Source organism: Aythya marila, assembly GCF_965140915.1.
Source record: "Aythya marila genome assembly, chromosome: 20".
Classification (NCBI taxonomy): domain Eukaryota; kingdom Metazoa; phylum Chordata; class Aves; order Anseriformes; family Anatidae; genus Aythya; species Aythya marila.
This window is the reverse complement of record NC_139061.1, coordinates 176,516-197,015: the sequence shown is the minus strand read 5'-3', so window position 1 is coordinate 197,015 and position 20,500 is coordinate 176,516. Positions and strand designations below refer to the sequence as shown.

The window sequence follows — 20,500 nt, the reverse complement described above, 5'->3', positions numbered from 1 at the left end:
CCAGTCAACTGGGATCTCCCCCGATAGCCAGGACTGTTGATAAATGATGGAAAGTGGCTTGGTCAGCTCCTCTGCCAGTTCTCTCAGTACCCTTGGGTAGATCCCATCTGGCCCCATTGTGTACATCCAAGTGCTGTAGTAGGTCGCCAACCATTTCCTCATGGATTATGAAGGCCACATTCTGCTCCCTGTTCCCTTCCACGAGCTCAGGAGACTGGGTATCCAAAGAATAACTGGTCTTGCTGCTAACGGCTGAGGCAAAGAAGGCATTAAGCACCTTAGTGTTTTCCTCATCTCTTTGTCACTAAGTTCCTCCCTGTATCCAGTAAAGGATGGAGACTCTCTTTAGTCCTCCTTTTTGTGTTTATGTATTTATAAAAACATTTTTTGTTGTCTTTAACAGCAGTAGCCATATCTGAAAAGATACAGGTACTTTGGGGTCACAGGGAGTTGTGCAGCTCCTGAGGGTATCCCCATCTCAGAAATATTGCCAGAGATGCAGGTTCACAGAAATGGTGACAGTATTTTCAGTGTTTCTATAAGTATGAAAGTTTTTTCAAGTTCATAGCAGAGTGAACACTAGTACTGTCATTCTTCCAAATGTCAGTATTTGTTATTTAGAATAGCTTTTGCTTTAATTGCTTTTGGGCTTGGTTTATCCAGCTGGTGCAGTGGAAATTTTCAGCTTGGTTGGACTGTTTCATACACTGTGAAAGAAACCCAGTTGGTGGAATCTCAGAAGCAGGAACTCTGCTTCCCCTGTATACCCAGTGGGAGCTCTGGAGGAAGGCTGGGGTGACCCACAGGAATCCACACAGGATGAGCATTTCAGAAATATCTTTCTCTTAAATAGAAAAATGTTATAGGACAAGGTCTTTGGTTTCAGTATATGCTTTGTGGGTGTTTTGTAGCACTCCATAGGTACCCCGAGACTGCTGGTTCTGCATGAGCTCTTTGGAAATCCATCTTGGTGGTTCAGCATAGTGGGTTGCTTTCCCAACATTTGAGGAGTAAATTGTTACTGGCCCTATGTGAAACAACCCCATTTCATAATGTTACTTTTTTTTTTTTTCTTTCAAATGCAAGAAATTGCTTTTTATTTACTCTGAATATTCAAGCAGTTTTTATTATTTAATGACTAAAAGCCATTTAAAATGCTTTTTCTAGTGCATTTTTGTGAAACTGTGTTCTTTCAAAATCAAATGCATTTTATAGATATGTGGGATGCCTGTGGGAATGTAAAATAACAATCTGACAGAATAAACACTAAGTTGAATAACTTAAGTAAAAGAGAGGTGGTGTGGTATACTGATTAGCAGAAAGGAATGTCTTTCAACACCTAAGGCTGTATTTGGCTGCAGATCAACATATGTTGATAGCTTTCAGCTGAATGAGAATGAACTGGATTTTAGGAAAATGATTTTGAAAAGGCAGAACAGGAGTCACTTGGACAGTATATCACATCTTTGCAGGATTTGTAGCTATGACTTGAAGATGATCAGGAGCTATTCTGACCTTGCTTTGGGCTGGGCGCCTCGAGCAGAGGCTGCTTGCTGAAGCTGACGCTGCCAGGGTCTTTTGTGTGAGGTTTGCCAGCAGAAGAGGAATCAGATTGGCGGAGCCTGAGGGTCTGCCATAAATGCTGACCTGCCTCTTGCTTAGAATAGCTGCAAAGCAAATGCAGGTGTTTCTAAAGATGTCTCCAGTGCTGTGCCCAGGAGGTAGGGGTAGGGGTGTGTTGGTCAGGGCTGCTCAGGACACATGGACACCTGGTAGGAGCATCTGAATGCATGTGTGCATCATGCATGTTTGGCCTGTTGCAGTGACAGTGCAGGGAGTGCAGGGACATGCTGTATTGACAGTGTCCTGCCCACGTACAGGCTTTGAAGCATACTCCAGCTGGGCAGAGCTCAGGTACAGCCCTTTGTTTCAGCTGTCCATGGGATGTAACTCACTGTGAGCTTAGGCCATTCTGGTGGCTTGCCAACAGTTCTTTGTTTTACCAAGAGTTCCTTCATCCTGTCAGTCACTCTCAGTGTTCTCTCTCCTTACATTCTTTCTGGATATCTTGTTTTCCTGTCCCTTTTCTGTCTCCTATTCTCCTTTCTCCCTCCACCATTTTTCTATATCACCTGTTGCTCCTGCTTCTGGAGTCTGGCTGCATGAGCAGTCTGTGGGGTGTGAGGCTGGGGTAACACAATCCAGTGGCTTCCCACCTTGCACCATTGGCTTCCCACCTTGCATCTTCCCACCTGGGTACCATTGGCTGGCCCCAGCTTGTAGATGTCTGTCGCCTGCAGGTGGAATGCTGACTGTTCAGGCTGTGCGGTATATGTAGCCAGTCCCATCAATCACAGAATCATAGAATCATAGAATATCCCGAGTTGGAAGAGACCCAGAAGGATCATAGAGTCCAACTCCTGGCACCACGCAGGCCTACCCAAAAATTCAGACCATGTCGCTAAGTGGACAATCCAAACACTTCTTAAACTCCAGCATGCTGTTACTTCTGCTGCATGGATGAAGAAGGTCATGAACGGTTCTTGCCTGACACAGCATCAAATTTAGCTTCCCTTGAGACTCATGCATGAGAAGCTCAGTTTTCTGAGTTTCTCAGTTTTCAGGAATGTTGGGAAAAAGGCTTGTTGATGAAGTGTAAGTGTTTGGATGTTGGATGCATGTGGTGCTCTGTCCTGGCTTTCCTGGAATATCTTCATCGCTGTTTGCTGTTCTCTTGTTAGTGGGCATCTCTATCGTATGGCACTCCCAGCACAGATGGGTTCTGGGTGGGTGAAGGGGGATGAGCTCCCACCCAGGGGCAGCACCAGCTTTGTGGGTGGGTGATGCTTGTCAGGGGTCAGTATGTTTGACTGGCTGTAGTTGGGATCTGGTTGCCTTTCCTTGGTAATGGAAAGTAGACTAATATAATGAGGGTGATCTGTGTGCAGGGGCTGACAGCTCTGCTGTGACATCAGCCCCAGGTGGGCAGGAAGCTCTGCAGGCAGCAGATGTGCAGCCATGCCCCTGTGTCCCCATGGGACCAGCATTCAGGGTGAGCAGTTTGTGTGCGAAGCTGGGCTTATCTCGAGTACTGTGGAGTATTCACCTTGAGTACTCTGTTCTGTTTTGAGTCCCTCATTAGAAGAAGGACTTTGAGGTGCTCAAGCGAGTCCAGAGAAGGGCTACAAAGCTGGTGAGGGGTCTGGAGAACAAGTCTTATGAGGAGCGGCTGAGGGAGCCAGGGTTGTTCAGCCTGGAGAAGAGGAGGCTCGGGGACGACCTCAGGGGCGACGCTCTTTATAAGTACCTTAAAGGAGGCTGTAGCGAGGTGGGGGTTGGTCTGTTCTCCCATGTGCCCAGTGATAGGACGAGGGGGAATGGGCTAAAGTTGCACCAAGGGAGTTTTAGGTTGGATATTAGGAAGAACTTCTTTACTGAAAGGGTTGTTAGGCATTGGAATAGGCTGCCCAGGGAAGTGGTGGAGTCACCATCCCTGGAGGTCTTTAAAAGACATTTAGATGTAGAGCTTAGGGATATGGTTTAGTGGAGTTCTTGTTAGTGTTAGGTCAAAGGTTGGACTCGGTGATCTTGGAGGTCTTTTCCAACATAGATGATTCTGTTAGCTGCACTGCAGTGGCAGGCAGCTTGGTGGTGAGACTCAGATAAATAGTCTCATTGTTTATGAATGGCTGGAGGGCTGTAAAGAGCTATTTCAGCTTATTTTAAGGCTTATGGAAGACAGAGAGGCAACTGGAGATAGGCAACATAGCTTCATAAAGGGCAAATCATGCCTGACTAACTTGGTGGCCTTCTATGACAGCATTGTGGGGCAAGAGAAGGGCAACCAATGTCATCTACTGTGACTTGTACAAAGCCTTTGATATAGTCCCAAAGAACATCTTTGTGTCTAAATCGGCAAATGTAAGCCAACCGTATTCTGGGCTGCATCAAAAGAAGTATGACCAGCAGATCAAAGGAGGTGATTCTTTCCCTCTGCTCTGCTCTCCTGAGACCCCAGCTGGAGTACTGTGTTCAGCTCTGGGGCCCCCAGCACAAGAAGGATGTGGAACTGTTGGAGCAAGTCCAGAGGAGGCCATGAGCATGATCACAGGCTGGAGCACTTCTATGGGGACAGGCTGAGAACTCTCAGCAGAGAGAAGAGTCTCCAGGGAGACTGTATAGTGGTCTTCTGGTACTTAAAGGGGCCCTACAGGAAAGCTGGGGAGGGTCTTTTGGTCAGGGGGTGTAGTGATAGGACAAGGGGTAAAAGTTTTAAAGCACAAGAGAGTAGATTTAGGTTAGATATAAGGAAGAAATTCTTTACTATGAGGGTGGTGAGGCACTGGAACAGGTTGCCCAGAGAAGTTGTGGGTGCCCCATCCCTGTAAGTGCTCAAGGTCAGACTGGATGGGGCTTTGGGCAACCTGGTCTAGTGGGAGGTGTCCCTGCCCATGGCAGGTGGTCGGAACTGGATGGTCTTTAAGGCCCCTTCCAACACAAACCATTCTATGATGCAATTTATAAAGGCTCTGTTGTCTTTGAAATTCCTGAAGTGGATGGGTGGACAGAGTTTGGGGGAGGTTTAGGGGGCATGGGGAATGTCTGGGCCCTCCAGTATGGGGAGGGAAAACAGGGCTGTCCTAGAGCATGCTACATGCTAACAGGCTAGCCTGCTCGGCCCAGTGCTCCACGCCAGCCTGACTGGTGGCTGGCCCCTGCCTGTGCCTGGGGAAGTGCAGCAGGCAGGAAAGGCTGGGCAGCAGCACTACCCACTCCCAGCAGGACAGACAAGTTCAGAACCAGGTTGGTGATGTTTTGTCTGTCTGCTGTGCTAGACCTGCTTCTCTACCAGCACATTACCCATTTCTTCTGACAGACCACTAAAATGTTCTCAGATCGGTGCTGCTGTAGGAACAGTCAGGGGCATGGGCTGGGTGGCACTGGGGTTCCAACTCCAGTGCTGCTATCTGTTGGCAAATGTCCCCTGCCAGGTAGCTGCCATGGGATCAGCCCAGTCACCTGTGTTGGCCTCAAGGGGACTGCTGCCTGCCACAACCCCCAGTGAACTCTGGAGGCTGAGAAAAAAGCCTAGACTGGGGTGCAGGGTTCAGGGTCAGTCCTAGCCTTGTCATGCACTGTTGCCCACCTTGAATTCTCATACAGTTTGAGAGTGGCTGCCAGGCTGGAAATGGTGTTTGGATGCTGGAAGCAGCCAGGTTCTGAACCCCCTCTGTTGCTCTTCCCTCTGCAGCACTCAACGCTGTCGCGCAAGTTCGTAGAAGTGATGTCTGAGTACAACGCCACACAGACTGACTACCGGGAGCGCTGCAAGGGCAGGATTCAGAGACAGCTGGAGATCAGTGAGTAAATGCAGTGGGGAGTACAGCTGGGCGGCCAGGGGCTGCATCCTGCACTATCTGTGGCAGAGCCAGAGGTGCCCACACCTGCACACGCTTCTGTGTCCAAGCCCAAGTGCCCGTGGGCTATGCATGCACTCAGGAGCGGCTAGGATGTGCTCCTGCTACAGGGCAGACAAGTGACAGTCCCTTGTATTTTGCTGTGTTTCATTGTTAAAAATATAGTCAGTAATGCTGGTGTGCCCACCGGAGCTGAGGAACAAGTGATTCCCACACCTGTGCAGTCCCTACAGCTGACATGGCTGGGCACTTCTGCTGTTTGGGTTTTCATCACATTTGGATTTGTGCTCATGCCCCACTGCAGAATGCTGCTCACTGCACACCCGGCACAGCTCTGAAGCACCCCAGGTTGGCCATGCATGCTGCTGGTGTGGGCACTTAAGACAGCTGGCAGCAAGCCTCATGCACTGCTGGGCGCTGGCAGGAGCACACGTGGGCTGCGGGCAGTGAGGAGAGCCACCATTAGCCCAAAGGTTTTCAGCTTAATCATATCAAACTTATTTAGCTGCCCTGGTTAAGAAAGGCAAATAGCAGTGCCTTACTGGGGAGTTGGCTCCATCCATCTAGCGTCTGCACAAGGTGGGTGTTGTCCTAGATGCTGTCATCCCTCCCAGTGTTGCAAGCAGACTGCAGTGCATGGCACCTCTGCTCCAGGCACTGAGAGCATTGCTTCACCTGCAGGGCTGGAAAGGTGTGTCTTCATCCTGCAAAGCACAAAAACTGCAAAGGTTTTCTTAAATGCTGCATAGAGACCACAGAGAGAGAAATTTCTCTCTCTTGTTTGCAGCTAATTTTGAACTCCAACAGGCTTGTGGGAGTTCCCGACTCCCATGTATATCTGTGGCATCAGTCCCTGCCCAGGTAGTAGCAGTGCTTGACTTTCCTCTGGGCGGTTTTCATTTCAGGTATGCTGAAATATATATAATAACAGACAAATGAGCTCTTGAGATATGGGCATTTTATGTTCTCAACATTTTCCCTTATAGCAACCTTGCCCCAGGATGGTGGTAGTTCTCTGCAGTGGTGGTGTCTTCTGGCTGAAGGTGGGCCCCAGGTGACACCTCTGAGGTCATTTAGCCACTGTGGCACTCGGATCTCCTTAAGATTTCACTGTGTAATTCAGAGCCCATCACTGAGAAGTCTGTCTTTGTCTGCCCACAAAATCTGCTTTCCTAGTGATTATTCTGGAGAATCAGTGATACATGGTTAGCTTCAGAGAAATGTGGTCATCTCCCAGCAACGAAGAATCTTAACACCACCATAATTAGGGGCATAAGCAGACAAGAGGGAAGTTAGGGCGAGTAGATACTGAAAGACATTTTGCAAATAATTTCATGAGCAGACATGTGTCATGAGTTTTTGTGATTAAAATGTAAAAGTCTGAAACACAGTCCATTTTTTTCTCACAAACAAATGATTATTTTTTCGTTTCAAGATTCAGCACGAATAAAAAGGCAGATCTCTGAGTCCTAACGGTTTCCTTGAAGGTCACTTGTGGAAATGTCCCTTGTGAGCTGCAAATGCCTGTGAATCTGGATGCAGTGGGTAGCTTCTGTGGAAGGATAAAAGGAGACTTGACTGTGCAAATCTTTCCTTTGTTAAGATTATTCTTTATAATGTATAATAATAAGAAGAATATTTCACACCGGCTGAATTGATTGACATGAGGCTCAACAAGAGCTTGACATTTAAAGTAAAGCAAGATGACGAATGTGTGTCACTGCTCCAGCTGACAGTGACTAATTTGTTAGCTAATGTCATTCTGTAGGTGATACCCAGCCACAGGGGTGTCTTACAACATAACAGGAATTTAAAGTATCCCTATTCCTCCCTTTTAAGAGAGGAGAAGGTTTGAAAGGATTTAGCCAGGTCCTTAATCATCTGCAGAGAAACCATGAAAGAATCCTGAAAGAAACTTTCCTCTTGTTTGTCAGGTTTTAGAAGGACTCTGCTGCTCTGTTTAAGTTATGCAGTAGTTGTCCGTGCATTGTCTATCCTAATTGGGCTGGCCTGTAGAGCTGGCAGAGCATTGACAGGGCATGAGGAAAAGGCTCACAGTGGTGCAGTTGTTGGGTGCAGAGGAGGTGTCCTAGTCAGTGACAGTGAGGAACCTGCCTTCCCTTTTGGGGCCGAGATGTAAGGCAGATGCATGTGGAGGATGGGAGTCTGTGTTGTGCACAGCCCAGTGCACAATCCTTTGCGAAAGCTTGGTTCCTTTGGCTGGTGACAGCAGAAAATCCCTGTTGGCAAAAAGAAGTGACAAGCTTACTGGGGTTTTGTCAGGAGTGCTGTCTGGACAGAGAGCTGTGCTTTTCCCTGCATGTAACAGCCAGCACTGCTGAACTGAGCTCAGCTGGGAAGTGGTGGCTGCACAAAAATCTATGAAATCTGTAGCTCTCGTTTTCCACTGATGGAAGTGCTGGGAGCTCTGACAGCAAAGTCAGTAAATCACTAAGGTTCTGAAAGTATGAGAGCAGGGATTTATCAGCTGTTCTGTGGAGGCTTTCTGGCAGCTGGTGAGCTTCTCTGTCCTAACTGCTTCTACATCTTGCTCCGGAAATGGGATAGTCACTCCAGCTTCTTTTCCTGGTCTGATGTTTGTGACATACTTGTTCTGTACGTGGCAGCCTTACGCCTCCTCTCCATGTGGTGCAGAGATGGTAGTGGGCATGCAGAGAAATAGCTCTCTGTTGAAGTGCTGCTGTCTGCAGAGGAATACTTTTCCTTTCTGGTGCTGGAAGTGTCATGGCTGGTTGGGACATGGTGATGAGTAAAGTCTGGGGACAGGGCCTGCAGGGACATAATGAGTGGGAAAAGCTCAGAATGTGCTTGTTGCAGAAGAAACGATGATGTAGGAATACTGCCATGGCACTTTCATGGGCAGTGGGTCATAGGCCCGGGCAATGCTGTTTTTCACAAAGAACAACTAACTGGTGAACCCTTGGGGCTCTTCACAGCCCCCTCAGGACCTACCTCTTTTCCTTGTGTAGGCAACTTGTGCATGACAGAGGTTATGCCTCTGGTCCTTACTGTCACCTTGCACATACAGTGTGTGCTGAGTCCCTGAGTCTGACTTGGTTAAGTGGGTATCCTCTCCTCTCACTGCTTCTGTTCTAGTCCTAGCAGTTGTCCCCTTTTCGCCTACCCACTCACTGCTTCCAAGCACACCAAGACAGAGGATGTCACAGAGGCATGCAGTGTCCTCAGGTTGCTGAGTGCTGGACAGATCCTTGGTGGCTGTTCTTGCTCAACCACCTCTTGCTGAGATGTGTCCCCCCTCTGTGGCATCCCCACGGATGCAACTTGGAGCCGTGCTTTCACTAGTGCTTTCTGGAACCTTAGTGTCATTGCTGCATGCAACAGGAGGTGTTGCTCCTTTGTTTTCTCCTCTTGATTTTGGCCATTATGAGGAATGACATCTTAAGTGATTAGGTTTTGATCCCAGAGAATTTGGATTTGAGGCCTGGAGGAGCTTTCTATGGCACTTGTGTAGCTTTGATGCCATGGAGGTACTGCATAGAGACTGATTTTTATGAACAAAAAGTTATGTGTGAGACCGAGGATCCAAAAATAAAGAATCTGTTGTCTCCAAAGGCACTGAGAGAACTAATCAGCCCCCACCCCACTATGTGAGACGGGGTTAATTGATGTGCAGAAGTGCAAGCTGTAGATGCTTCATGAACTGCCCATGATGTAGGACAGCCTGGGGCTGGTCCAACGCAGGTAGCTCCTTTGAGTAGCCCTGAGCAGCCTGAAAGGCCATGGTGCTCCCCATGTGTGCTGGTGGGTTGGCAGGGCAGGAGAAGCTGCATGCACAGTGCTACATGGGAGCCTGAACAGATTCACATGGGGTTCCTTGTGGCACTTCCATCTCACAACTTACCACTCATTCATCTACCCTACAAAGGTCCTCTTGGGTCAAAATGCCTACACAGCTCTGGAGGCTGGCACCTGCAGTCCTCCCTGCTGGAGCAGAAGGGGTCACAGGGCAGGGATCCAGGCAGCAGTTTGTGACATCCTGCTTAGGCTTTTACAGCTGAAGTCTGCTCCCCTCAATACCACTGCTGCCGGTGCTAGACCTGTCTATGCTGGGGGACAGCCAAGTGGGCTGGGTCCCCAGCACTTGCCGCCTCTGCATGCACAGATAGACAGGACAGCGTTATCCATCCCTGTGGGAGTTGTATAGATTTGTATCTACAGAGAGCTTGGAAGTCTGATTCAGACAGAGGATCCCAGCCTCCAGGGAAGGTGTCTGGTTCTCTCTGTGTCCAGCCTGAGCCCTAGTGTCATTCGGTGGGTGCTCATGCAGCCTTGCTGCTGGGGAGGAGGGATGCTTTGAGCACAGCTGACTTGTTACAGTTAATGCAGCTGTGGCATATTGGACTTCTGCAGTCCAGAGGCACCTACCTGGCAGTCTTTACTATTTATAAACAGCGTGATGTGCAGAACTCTGCAAACTGATGTTTTGCACAGGCTGTATGACCAGTGCAAGCTGCAGTACCAGCACCTTCCCCATGGAGCTTCCCCAAATCCCTGCACATCCCGGAGGGAGCCGCCCCTGCCCTCTCTCTGGGAAGCTAGTTGATCCCTGCGAGGGCCACAACCCCTGCAGTGGCACTGAGGGGAGTTTGGTGGCAAGTCTCCTTAATGGCTTCATGTCTCTGCCTGTCCCAGAGCTTCATGACCTGTCTTGTGCCATTCTCTCCCTTCCAGCTAAGGGCTGAGTTTGCTTCTCTCTCTGTTTCACAGTCAATAGCAGAGCTCTATGCTGCTTTGTCTGTTGACAACTCTCAGAGGCTTTTCTTAGGAAAGCTTTAATTTCTAAAGATGGCAGGAGAGAGGAAGATGCATTCTGGAGCTCTCTAGGGAGGCAGAGGACCAGTTATCATAATTTTCCAGTATTTTGCCAAATTTCAGGGCATAGATTTTCTCCTGGGCTCTTCCTGCTTTATAGGCACTTTCCATTGACTCAGCACTTTAATCCCATTTGTGGTTATGCAGTAATTTTGTGGTAATGTGGAAAGACAATGGATCAAACAGGTATCTGACACACATTTATCCGTTTTTGTTGCTGTTGAACATCTAACAATAGCCTTCCAAACTGTGAAACCTAGCCAGAAGGCAGTGGACTTGCAGGACCCCAGAAGACTTCCCTGGAAGTCTTTGGTGAGTGCTGTGCTGCATGGTGTGGACAAGGTGTAGCTTCCAGGCCTCATGCTTTGTCTTAACATTAAAGCAAACTTTCTGACCAGCTACATCCTTTGGTCAAGCCTGCACTGCCTGGCTCCTTGTTAACCCACATGATGTCTGTGCTCTCATTCTTTGCCTTGAATGCTTCGAGGCCTTTAACTGCTCTGTGCTTTGCAAGAGTGGAATGGGACAGCAAGGAGACAGTGAGAGACAGGGCAAGGGCACATATCCTGCATTCTGTCCTGTCTCTGCCTGCAAGACATAGCAACCCCTGGAGCTGATACTGCTGCTTGTCTTCAGAGCTTTCTTCGGGACTTGAATGGGACAGTGCAGTGGGTCCTTGAGATGCACCGTACTCAGCACCCTCCTCTTTGTCACTGTGCCAGTGACCACTCAGTGCTGAGCATAATCAACATGAGGGTTAGTAAATTTGTGCTGTTTGTGCCTTGTTTTGCCTTCCTGGGTCCAGGGCTGCCATGAGCAAGGAGCCAATAGCAACCAGAGAAGCCAGCATGACTTTCTGCAAAACAGGCCCTGTTACATGAACCAATTAATCTTTCTAGTGCAGTAAAAGGAATGTATTAATTCAAACACAAGACAAGATCTGACAAAAGTCAGATGTTTTGATTAAGAATTTAGGTCCTTTGGCTCTGGGATTGTGTGTTGGACACAAGCATCTGTGCAGGCTGAAGCTGGGTCATGCTTGGCACAAGCAGGCTCTGGATGATCTTCCACCAAAGCTAGAAAAAAGCTTGCAGAGCTTTTGTCCTTGGAGATGTCTTTTTGGAAGGCTTGATAACTTGTCCTAATTTATATGAATCTTCAGAAATCTCTGGCTGCCAGAAATTTTCCAGTTGACAAAAAAAAAAAAGCTTTTGGACTGTCCTTTGGAGTTATGGAAAGTTTTGTTTGGAGGTAGTTTTGTTTGCAACTACAAAGACTTTTCTCTGATTGATGGCACTTGCACAACATGAAGAACCACCAGCAGCGGAACACGGGACTCAGCTTTGCCCACTGAGAGTCAGTGTGGCAGAAATGGCCTGTGGGGCTGGGAAGGGGATGTCATGGGTTGCCCTTGGTGATTGTAAAACTTGAAGCAGTGACTGGAAGCAGGCTGTGGAGCCCTTCCAGGAGCTTGGGGAGGTAAGGAGGATGTTTCAACCCAGGGGCACATCAGCATTACACAACTCCTTCAGACCTGTGAGCACACAGGTTGCAGAGTTAAGCCCTGATCTGTAGTTACTGAACAGGCTTCACTGAGCTCACGTTTGGTATAAAAAAATGTTGAATGCCTGGAGATCCTCTTGTACTTCACCATTCACAGACCTGGGGATGAGGAGAGGTGGCAGATGCTGGCAGAGCAGTATGCAGAGGTGGTGGAGCCTCTTGCCAAGGCTCCCAGCCCTCCTGCAGGAGGATGGAAGGGGGTCGGAATATGTCAGCAGGAGTGGTGAAGGACTCTAGCAGAGTGTGGTTGCCATGGGTAATTTCCATTAGAAATTTCCATTTCCATTGGGCTAAAATAGAAAAGATTTTGCTTCTTGGAGTTGCCAGCCATGGTGTGAGCAGAGCTAGGAGGAGGACTTGCAAAGCAGCAGCTTCTCAGGGCTTTGGGGGCCACTAGCAGTTCTTAGTCATCAAGACAAGCCTCTCCCAGGACTTCCACCTCTGCCCATGGATCCTGCAACTGTATAGGATCAGGCCTGGGCTACCCAGTTCACATCTGAGATGTGTTGCAGATGTACCTGTCTCCAGCTCTGTCTCCTGGGACTTTGGATCTTTGTCTTAGTCATGTCCCCAGTCTTTCTCTGGCCATGCCTCCTGGATAGACCTTGGCCCTACATTGTAGCTTTGTCTCCAGTCCTGTCTCCAGTCCCATTTCCTGCTGTTCCTGACAGGACACTTTGGAGCTACCCCAGATCTGATTTCACAGCTTGCCTTGTCTGACACCACTGCTGGACTCTGTTATCACCACTCATCTTTCATGCTGTGGGATTGCACCCCAGTTGGTGAAGGCCCCACGTGTGCTGGGGTCAGTCCAGCTCCTGTCTCAGACCCTGCCCTGGAGCAACGCCACGCTTGCTTCTCTAGCACAGCCCTGGGGAGGTTGCCAAGGCAGGATGGCATACCAGCATTTCAGCATTCCCCAGGTTTCTGAAGCCTTTGGAATGCCTGTGACCACATTGCCCAGAACTTGAAGAAAACATTTAAAACCCACCATTTATGTAAGGGCTGTGGGCTTGTTCTTGCTGTTCATCCAGGGAGATGTGGGGACAAGGAACCATGCCTGCCCAAGCAACTCCAGGAACGGGGAACCACTGGATGAGCTCATGCCAGCTCTGTTAAGGAACAACTTCTGCTGCAGGGTGGTGATCTCTGTTGTCTGGTTCTGGTTGCCTCTCTTTTTGGGGCTGCAGACCAAACATGGAGGAGCAGTCTGCTGCTCCTCACCCTCTATGGTTCTTTGTGCTTATGTCTTATGGGTGGAGCATTTCTTTGCTTTGTCATATGGTCCCTTTTCTTCCTCTTTATAATCTTTATTATACTTTTTAATGTTGATATCTAACATCTGCTCAGTTTGTGATTTTGTCTCCTTGCAGTATGCAGTCAGATTTGAAGATTTACTCCATTAAGTGATGAGCTGTGGATTATGTTCCCCTTTGAGCCATTTGGCTCAGTGTAGTCCTTCCTTACAGAACCGCTGGGAGGGATGCAGGCTCCATTTTAGGCTCCTTGAGCCCATCAAATGCAATTCGTTTGACCCCAAGTGGTAGAGCAATAGACTACTGGGAGGCTCATAGCTGGGAGAATCAGTGTTGCTGAACCGGTGTGCTGCTCACTGAGCTCAGCAGCAGGTTCTCAGTGCATGATTTGGGCTGCAATACTTTGCATCTCTCTGCTCTCTCTGTTTAGTGTGGAGGCCTGGAGAGGTCTGAATGCTCCAGTCCCCCACATAGCAGCACAGCTTGCTGTGACCTGGACTGATGATAGCCCAGGAACTGTCCCATATTCTTGAAAGCTTGGTGTCCAGCCAGGCACAGTGGGGCAAAGCTCAATCCATTTTTCTCTCTTCGCCTAAATCATGGGCTGCCTGTCCCAAAAAAGCCCCAGACATGCCAAGAAGAGTGTCCCACTATGGTCTATGCCTTGGTTTCCCACTTCAAGAGCCAGCTGGGCACTGTTGCAGGCTTATTGAGCCATGCCTATTGGTTATTAAAATAAAAATCCTATTAACTTTTTAGATTATTTGTTAGTCACAAATAAAATTCTTTCCTGGCCATGGGCAATTAACTTTGAAGATAAAGTATTTCGTTTCAACAAAACCTGTAAAAGAGAAATTTCTTTCTAAAGAATTTCCATTTTTCGTTCCTGGCTATTGTTTTTTCTCTTGTTCTTTTTTATTTTCTATCTATCTGTCTTCTAACTGTATTTTTCAGACATCCCAGTAAATGGCTTCCTTTCTATTTCCACCTGTCCATCTCAATTACATCTAGCTTTTAGAATCTCTATCAGCTTCAACGTGCAGCTCGCAGCTCCTGTTCTCCCTCCTGCAATGTCTCCTCTGCTGCTTGCTGGTCTGTATGACTTGCTGGAGGTGTTGGCGGAGCACTGGATCCAGCTCTGCCCAGATACTCCTGGGGTGATATGGATTTAGATGTCACCAGGTGCTGGGCCTTGTCATGTCATATGCAGGTTCTGTTCCCCATGCTTGGGGCACTCTCACGGCCCTCCACCTGCTCCTTTGAGGCTTCTGGAAGAGCTGATGAGTTTCAGTTCTCCCTTTGCTGCCTTCCCTTTGTCTCACTTCTTACTTGCCTGTGTGCCCAGGAAGAGGAACATATTCAGTGCAGGCATCAAGGAGCTGTGCAGCACTGATAATGTTGGGCAAAAGAGGAGCATGGGTGAGGAAGATCAGAAAAGTTATCCCAGCTACCCACTGCACACATCAGTGTGTGCCCTCCTGACTCCTAAATCTTCAAGTCCCACTCAGTGTCTGCAAGAGACCCCAGCATGTTTCTGCATCCTACTGTCCTTCCTTTTCTTGTTGCTCAGATGGCCCAGAAAGCATCTATAAAGCTCCCCACTTTATCTGCTTTTTGTAAGAAGGTTGCACATTGCTGTTCCAGCTGTGGACATAAACCGCGTTTGTCTGATGGGGAATCAGAGCTAATGAGTGTTAGCCAATTTAAGACTTCTGGAGTCTCCTGCTCACCAAGTGTGTGGTTGGGTTTATTCGCTCTCTCTTCCAGTAACCTTCTGCTGCCAGGAGACAGCAAACAACCTTCATGTGACATGGATATCACTGCCTGGAGCCGGCAGTCTCCAGTGTGTTCCTGACTGCTGTCACCATCAACATCTGCTGATATGGCATTGTTTTCTTGAAGCAAAGCCAGAAACACACTTCCATTGCAGATGCTTAGAGCACCTACATGTGATAAGGGCCTCAGGAAGTAAGCACAGGAGCTCCAGGTGGTCTTCTTGTTTCTGTGTTTCATGACAAGAAAAAGAGACCTGAAATTAAGTGTGGAGGTGTCCTTTTCTGTGGAAAATCTTCAGGCAGGGAAGCAGCATTCACTATGCTGCTGTGCAGCATGGCTTAAAGCTCCTTTCTTTCCTTAAGGAAATACCAGAAGGGAGAAATTGGGTATAAACCTATGTGTGTATCCAGCCCTGACACAGCAGTGAATGTAAAGTCTCCAGAGTCAGGAGTGCTGCAGGGAAGAGCTTGTTTCCATCCTGAACTATGGTACTGGAGCCAGCCCCAAATAGCCCCATTGTCTCCTCAGCCATGCTGCAGAGGAAGGGACTGGTGCATGGTTATGGCTGGAGGAGCAGGAACTCACTGCATTTCTGGGGTTTCTCTTCAGTGGGGCTGTGCTAGTAGTGATGCACTCCCTTTGCCTCGCCTCTCTGTAACCATGTGGCAGCTACTGGCCTTATCTAGGGCTTCTTCTAGATTGAGCAAACCTCATTTGGCTTCTATGAGTTCGCTGTTTTTTTATGTCATATCATTTTTTTGCTAAGGCAATCAGCTCCAGGGCAGGCACGTTCTCTAGTGGAGTGGGGGACCACGGCATTCAGGAGGGGTTCCTTCGTGAAAGCAACCCAGGGAGTGGAGGGAACTGCCAGCACCCAGCAGCCCTCACAAAAGCAGCTGATGAGGGCTGGGCAGGGCCAGCAGCAGCAGCAGCCAACCCCAGGTACAAAGGCTGCCTCTGGGGAGCATGAGCACCCAGGGCAGGCAACCATGGTGCGGCACCTCAGCCAGGTGTGGCCATTGGCACAGCAGTCTGCATGGGAGGGCGCAGGATGGGTCATTTTTTATTCTGGGAGCAGCAGAGGAAGGGCCTTCTACTGCAGCAGAAACTGTGTCCACCCACTGAACCTGCCAGTCTGAGGCTGAAACCCAGATTTAGGGGCCGCAACCTCCTTGGGCAGATGCCTACACCCAAACAGAGGATCAAAAAGGGGATTGAAAGAGCTGCCTAGACCTTCAGTTACAGGGAACTCCAGTCTCTGGAAGTTCCACTATGTCCTGAAGGCATAGGTAGATGTCATAGGTGTAAGTGTGCCCAGCTGGATGAACTTTTCAAACAGGTGGCTCTGTTACAATATGTGCACACCAGGCCATGTAGCATCCAGCAATCTGAGAGGGAGATTGACAGGCTTTATTATGTACTGACATAGGCTGATCAACAGCCCTGCCTTAAGTCCTGGTAGGAGGAAGTTAAACAAGCTTCCAGCCCTGAACCAACAAACTGGAATGACTTACAAGACAAAGGAGACTGGATCCTCACCTCTTCTTGGAGCAGGATAAGTCTCCCCTTGCCCATGAAATGCCCCTGCACAACAGATACGATTCTCTAGGGCTGGAGAGAAGAGACTGTGTGAGTAATGGTAAAGACCTTGGAAAGGGCAACCATACAAAGTTGGCTCAGTCTATCACCTGCACAAAAAACAGTATCACAAAAAAGGCTCAAAGGTTTGGGATCTTGTAGGTAAAAGTTAAGGACCAATAAAGGGCACCTTGTGGTTGGGGTCAACTACTAGCCTTCTGATCAAGGGCAGCCTGTTGACAAGGCCTTCTTGTTTCAGCTACAAGAAGCATCGCATTCACATGCTCCCATCTTAATGGGGAACTTCAACCACCGGGATGTCTTCTGGAAAAGCTAGACAGCAGGCTGTAAGCAATCCAGAAGACTCCTGGAGTGTGTTGAGAGTAACTTCCTGGTAATAGACAAACCAACCAGAGGAGAAGCATTACCGGACCTGGTGCTTACCAGTGCAAACAAAATCATTAAAGAGGTTAAGCTTGGAGGTAGTCTGGGCTGCAGTGACCATGCTTTGATTGAGTTTGTGATCTCAAGGAATATTGGCCTGGCAGAACAAAGTCAGGACCATGAACTCCTAAAGAGCAAACTTCAAGTAATTTAAAGACCCAGTGGACAAGAGCCCCTGAAACACTGTCCTTAGGGACAAAAGAGCTGAACACAGCTGGAAACTCTTTAAATATGTTTTTTCTTAGAGCACAAGAACTCTCCATTCTCCTGTGTGAGAAAGCAAGCAGGGAGGGCAGAAAACCAGGATGGTTGTGCAAGGACCTGCTGCTCAAAATGAGGTGCAAGAAGGAAATGCAAAGGCATTGGCATGAAGCAGGGACATGTGGCATGGAAATAATACAGGAATGAAATCAGGAAAGCCAAGGCACAGAGGGAACTGAGCTTGGCAAGGGATACAAAAAATAACAAGAAGGGATTTTGTAGGTACACTGCCCAGAAAAGAAAGGCCAAATAGATCGTAACCCCTCTGATAAACAAGAAGGGTGAACTGGTAACAACAGACATGGAGAAGGCTGAGGTACTCAACAACTTCTTTGCCTCAATCTTCACTGGCAGTCAGGCTTCCCATGTCTCTCTTTTCCCTGAACCTGTACGTGAGCGCTGAGGGAGCAAAGACGCTCCCACTGTAAGTGAAGAGCAAGTTTGAGAACACCCGATGAAACTGAACAGGTGCAAGTCTATGGGGCCCAATGACATGCATCCTAGGGTCCAGAGGGAATTGCCAAGCCTCCCTCCATCATCTTGAAAAGTCCTGGCAGCCAGGTGAAGTCCTTGGTGACTGGAAAAAGGAAAACATCACTCCCATTTTTAAAAAGAGTAGAAAGGAGGACCTGGGGAACTACAGACTGGTGAGCCTCACCTCTGTGCCTAGGAAGATCATAGAAAAGATCCTCCTGGAAGCAATATCATAGCACATTCAAGACAAGGAGGTGATCCAAGACAGCCAGCGTGGCTTTACCAATGGTAAATCTGGTAGCCTTCTATGATGGACAGGTACACTCTGCTGGGTTAAGAACTGGCTGGACTGTTGGGTCAAGAGTAGTGGTGAACGGAGTGAAATCCAGCTGGCAACAGGTCATGAGTGGTGTTCCCCAAGGGTCAGTCTTGGGGCCCATCCTCTTTAATATCTTTATTGGTGATTTGGATGAGGGAACCGAGTACACCCTCAGTAAGTTTGCAGACAACACCAAGCTGGGGGAAAGTGTCAATCTGCTGGAGGGTAGGAAGACCCTACAGAGGGACCTGGACAGGTTCAGTCGATGGGCAGAGGCCAATGGCATGAGGTTCAACATGGCTAAGTGCCAGGTCCTGCACTTTGGTCACAACAACACCATGCAATGATACAGGCTTGGAGCACAGTGGCTCAAAAGCTGTGCAGAGGAAAAGGATCTGGGAGTGTTAGTTGATGTTCACCTGAACATGAGCCGGCAGGGTGCCCAGGTAGCCAAGAAGGCCAAGGGTATCTGGCTTGTGTCAGGACTGGTATAGCCAGCAGGACCAGGGAGGTGATTGTCCCCTTGTATTCTGCTCTGGTGAGGTTGCACCTCGAGTACTGTGTTCAGTTTTGGGCCCCTCACTACAAGGACATCGAGGCCTTGGGGTGTGTCCAGAGAAGGACTACAAAGCTGGTGAAAGGCCTGGAACACAAGTACTGTGAGGAGTGGCTGAGGGAACTGCGGTTGTTTAGTCTGGGGAAGAGGAGGCTCAGGGGAGACCTTATTGCTCTCCACAACTACCTGAAAGGAAGTTGTGGGGAGCTGGGGGTCAGCCTTTTCTCGCAAATGACTAGCGACAGGACTAGAGGGAATGGCCTCAAGTTGTACCAGGGGAGGTTCATGTTGGAAATTAGGAGACATTTCTTCTCAGAAAGACCAGTCAGGCATTGGAATGGGTTGCCTAGAGAGGTGGTGGAATAACTGTCCCTGGGGGCGTTCAAGGAAAGGTTGGATGTGGTGCTTTGGGACATGTTTTAGTGGGTCATACTGGTGGTAGGGGGATGGATGGACCAGATGATCTTGGAGGTCTTTTCCAACCTTAATGATTCTATGATTCTATGATTTCAAAAAATCAGACTGTCCTTCAGGATGCTGTTTGCTGGGCTTCCCAGGTCCCAGCTGCATCTCTGGGAGACGATGGGGATGTATTCTCCTCCTCCTCAACCATGTATGGAAAAAATGAAGACAAATGTAAATAAGTGGTAAGAGAAACTCAAAAAGTAGGAGTTACAGAAAAGCGGCAAGAAAAGAATGCTTTGAGAACCAATGTAGTGTTTTAAATTTATTCGGTGCACACATGATATAACCTGCAGCAAACTTCTTGCATTTAATCTTGTCATTGGTTCCCCTCTACCTGCCAAGTGAAATCCAGGATCAAGGCTCAGATGACCTTGGAGGTCTTTTCCAACTTTAATGCTTCTATGGAGTGACTGTATCATTTGAAAGGGAAAAGTGACCAGTGTCACCTACCTGGAAGTCTGTAAAGCCTTTGACACAGTCTCACATGACATCCTGGACAACAAATTGGAAGGAGATGATTTTGATAGGTGTACCATTCAGTTGATAAGTAATTGGCTTGAAAGCCACACCCTGAGAGTGCTGGTCAATGGCTCTATGTCCAGGTGGAGGCTGGTGACGAGTGGCATCCCTCAGGGATCTGTCTTGGGACTGGTACTGTTTAGTGTTATTATCAATGACTTGGACAACGAGGTCAAGTGCACCCTCAACAAGTTTGCAGGTGACACTAAGCTGAGTGGTGCAGTTGATACAACAGAATGAAGGGATGCCATCCATAGGGATGTGATCAAGCTAGAAAACTGGGCCCATGTAAACTGAATGAGGTTCAAAAGTGTAAGTGTAAGGTGCTGCACCTGTGTGGGGGCAATCCTAGACATGAGAACAAACTGGGTGAAGAACTCATTGAAAGCATCCTTGCAGAGAATGACTTAGGGATTCTGTTGGATGAAAAGCTTGACATGAGCCAGCAGTGCACGCTTGCAGCCCAGAAAACCAACTGCATTCTGAGCTGCATCAATGTGGCCAGAGATGTGACCAGCAGGTTGAAGGAGGTCACTGTCCCCCTCTACTCTGCTCTTGTGAGGCCCCACTTGGAGTACTGCATCTACGTCTGGGGACCTGAGATGTGCACAAGAGATGCGCAAGATGATACACAAGAGATGTGGACCTGTTAGAGAGGTTCCAGAAGAGGGCCTGAAGATGAGCAGGGGGCAGGAGCACCTGTCCTATGAAGACAGGCTGAGAGAGCTGGGACTGTTCAGTCTGAAGAAAAGAAGGCTCCAGGACACCTTATTGTAGTTTTTCAATATGTAAAGGGGGCTTATAAAAAAAAGATGGAGAGCGACTTTTTGCTCGGGTAGATAATGACAGGACAAGGGGGAATGGTTTTAAACTAAAAGAGGGGAGATTTAGATTAGAAGTTAGGAGGGAATTCATCCCTCAGATGGTGGTGAGGCCCTGTAACAGGTTGTCCAGAGAAGCTGTGTATGTCCCAATCCTGGAGGTGTTCAAGACAAGGTTGGACGAGGAACTGGGCTAC

At 48.4% G+C, this 20,500-nt stretch overlaps 1 protein-coding gene across 4 annotated transcripts in view; it reads left to right on the top strand.

Moving 5' to 3' along the window:
* The window catches only part of STX1A (syntaxin 1A), a 109,460-nt gene that overhangs the window by 80,302 nt on the left and 8,658 nt on the right, over positions 1-20,500 (top strand). For all 4 annotated transcript variants that reach the window (XR_014318889.1, XM_082776610.1, XM_082776609.1 and 1 more), the window contains exon 6: positions 5,252-5,360. Coding sequence is in view for 3 of the 4 variants with exons in the window: in XM_082776610.1 (XP_082632736.1) it covers positions 5,252-5,360 (109 nt within the window). In the remaining variant the exon portion in view is untranslated. The remainder of the gene's footprint in view (positions 1-5,251; positions 5,361-20,500) is intronic.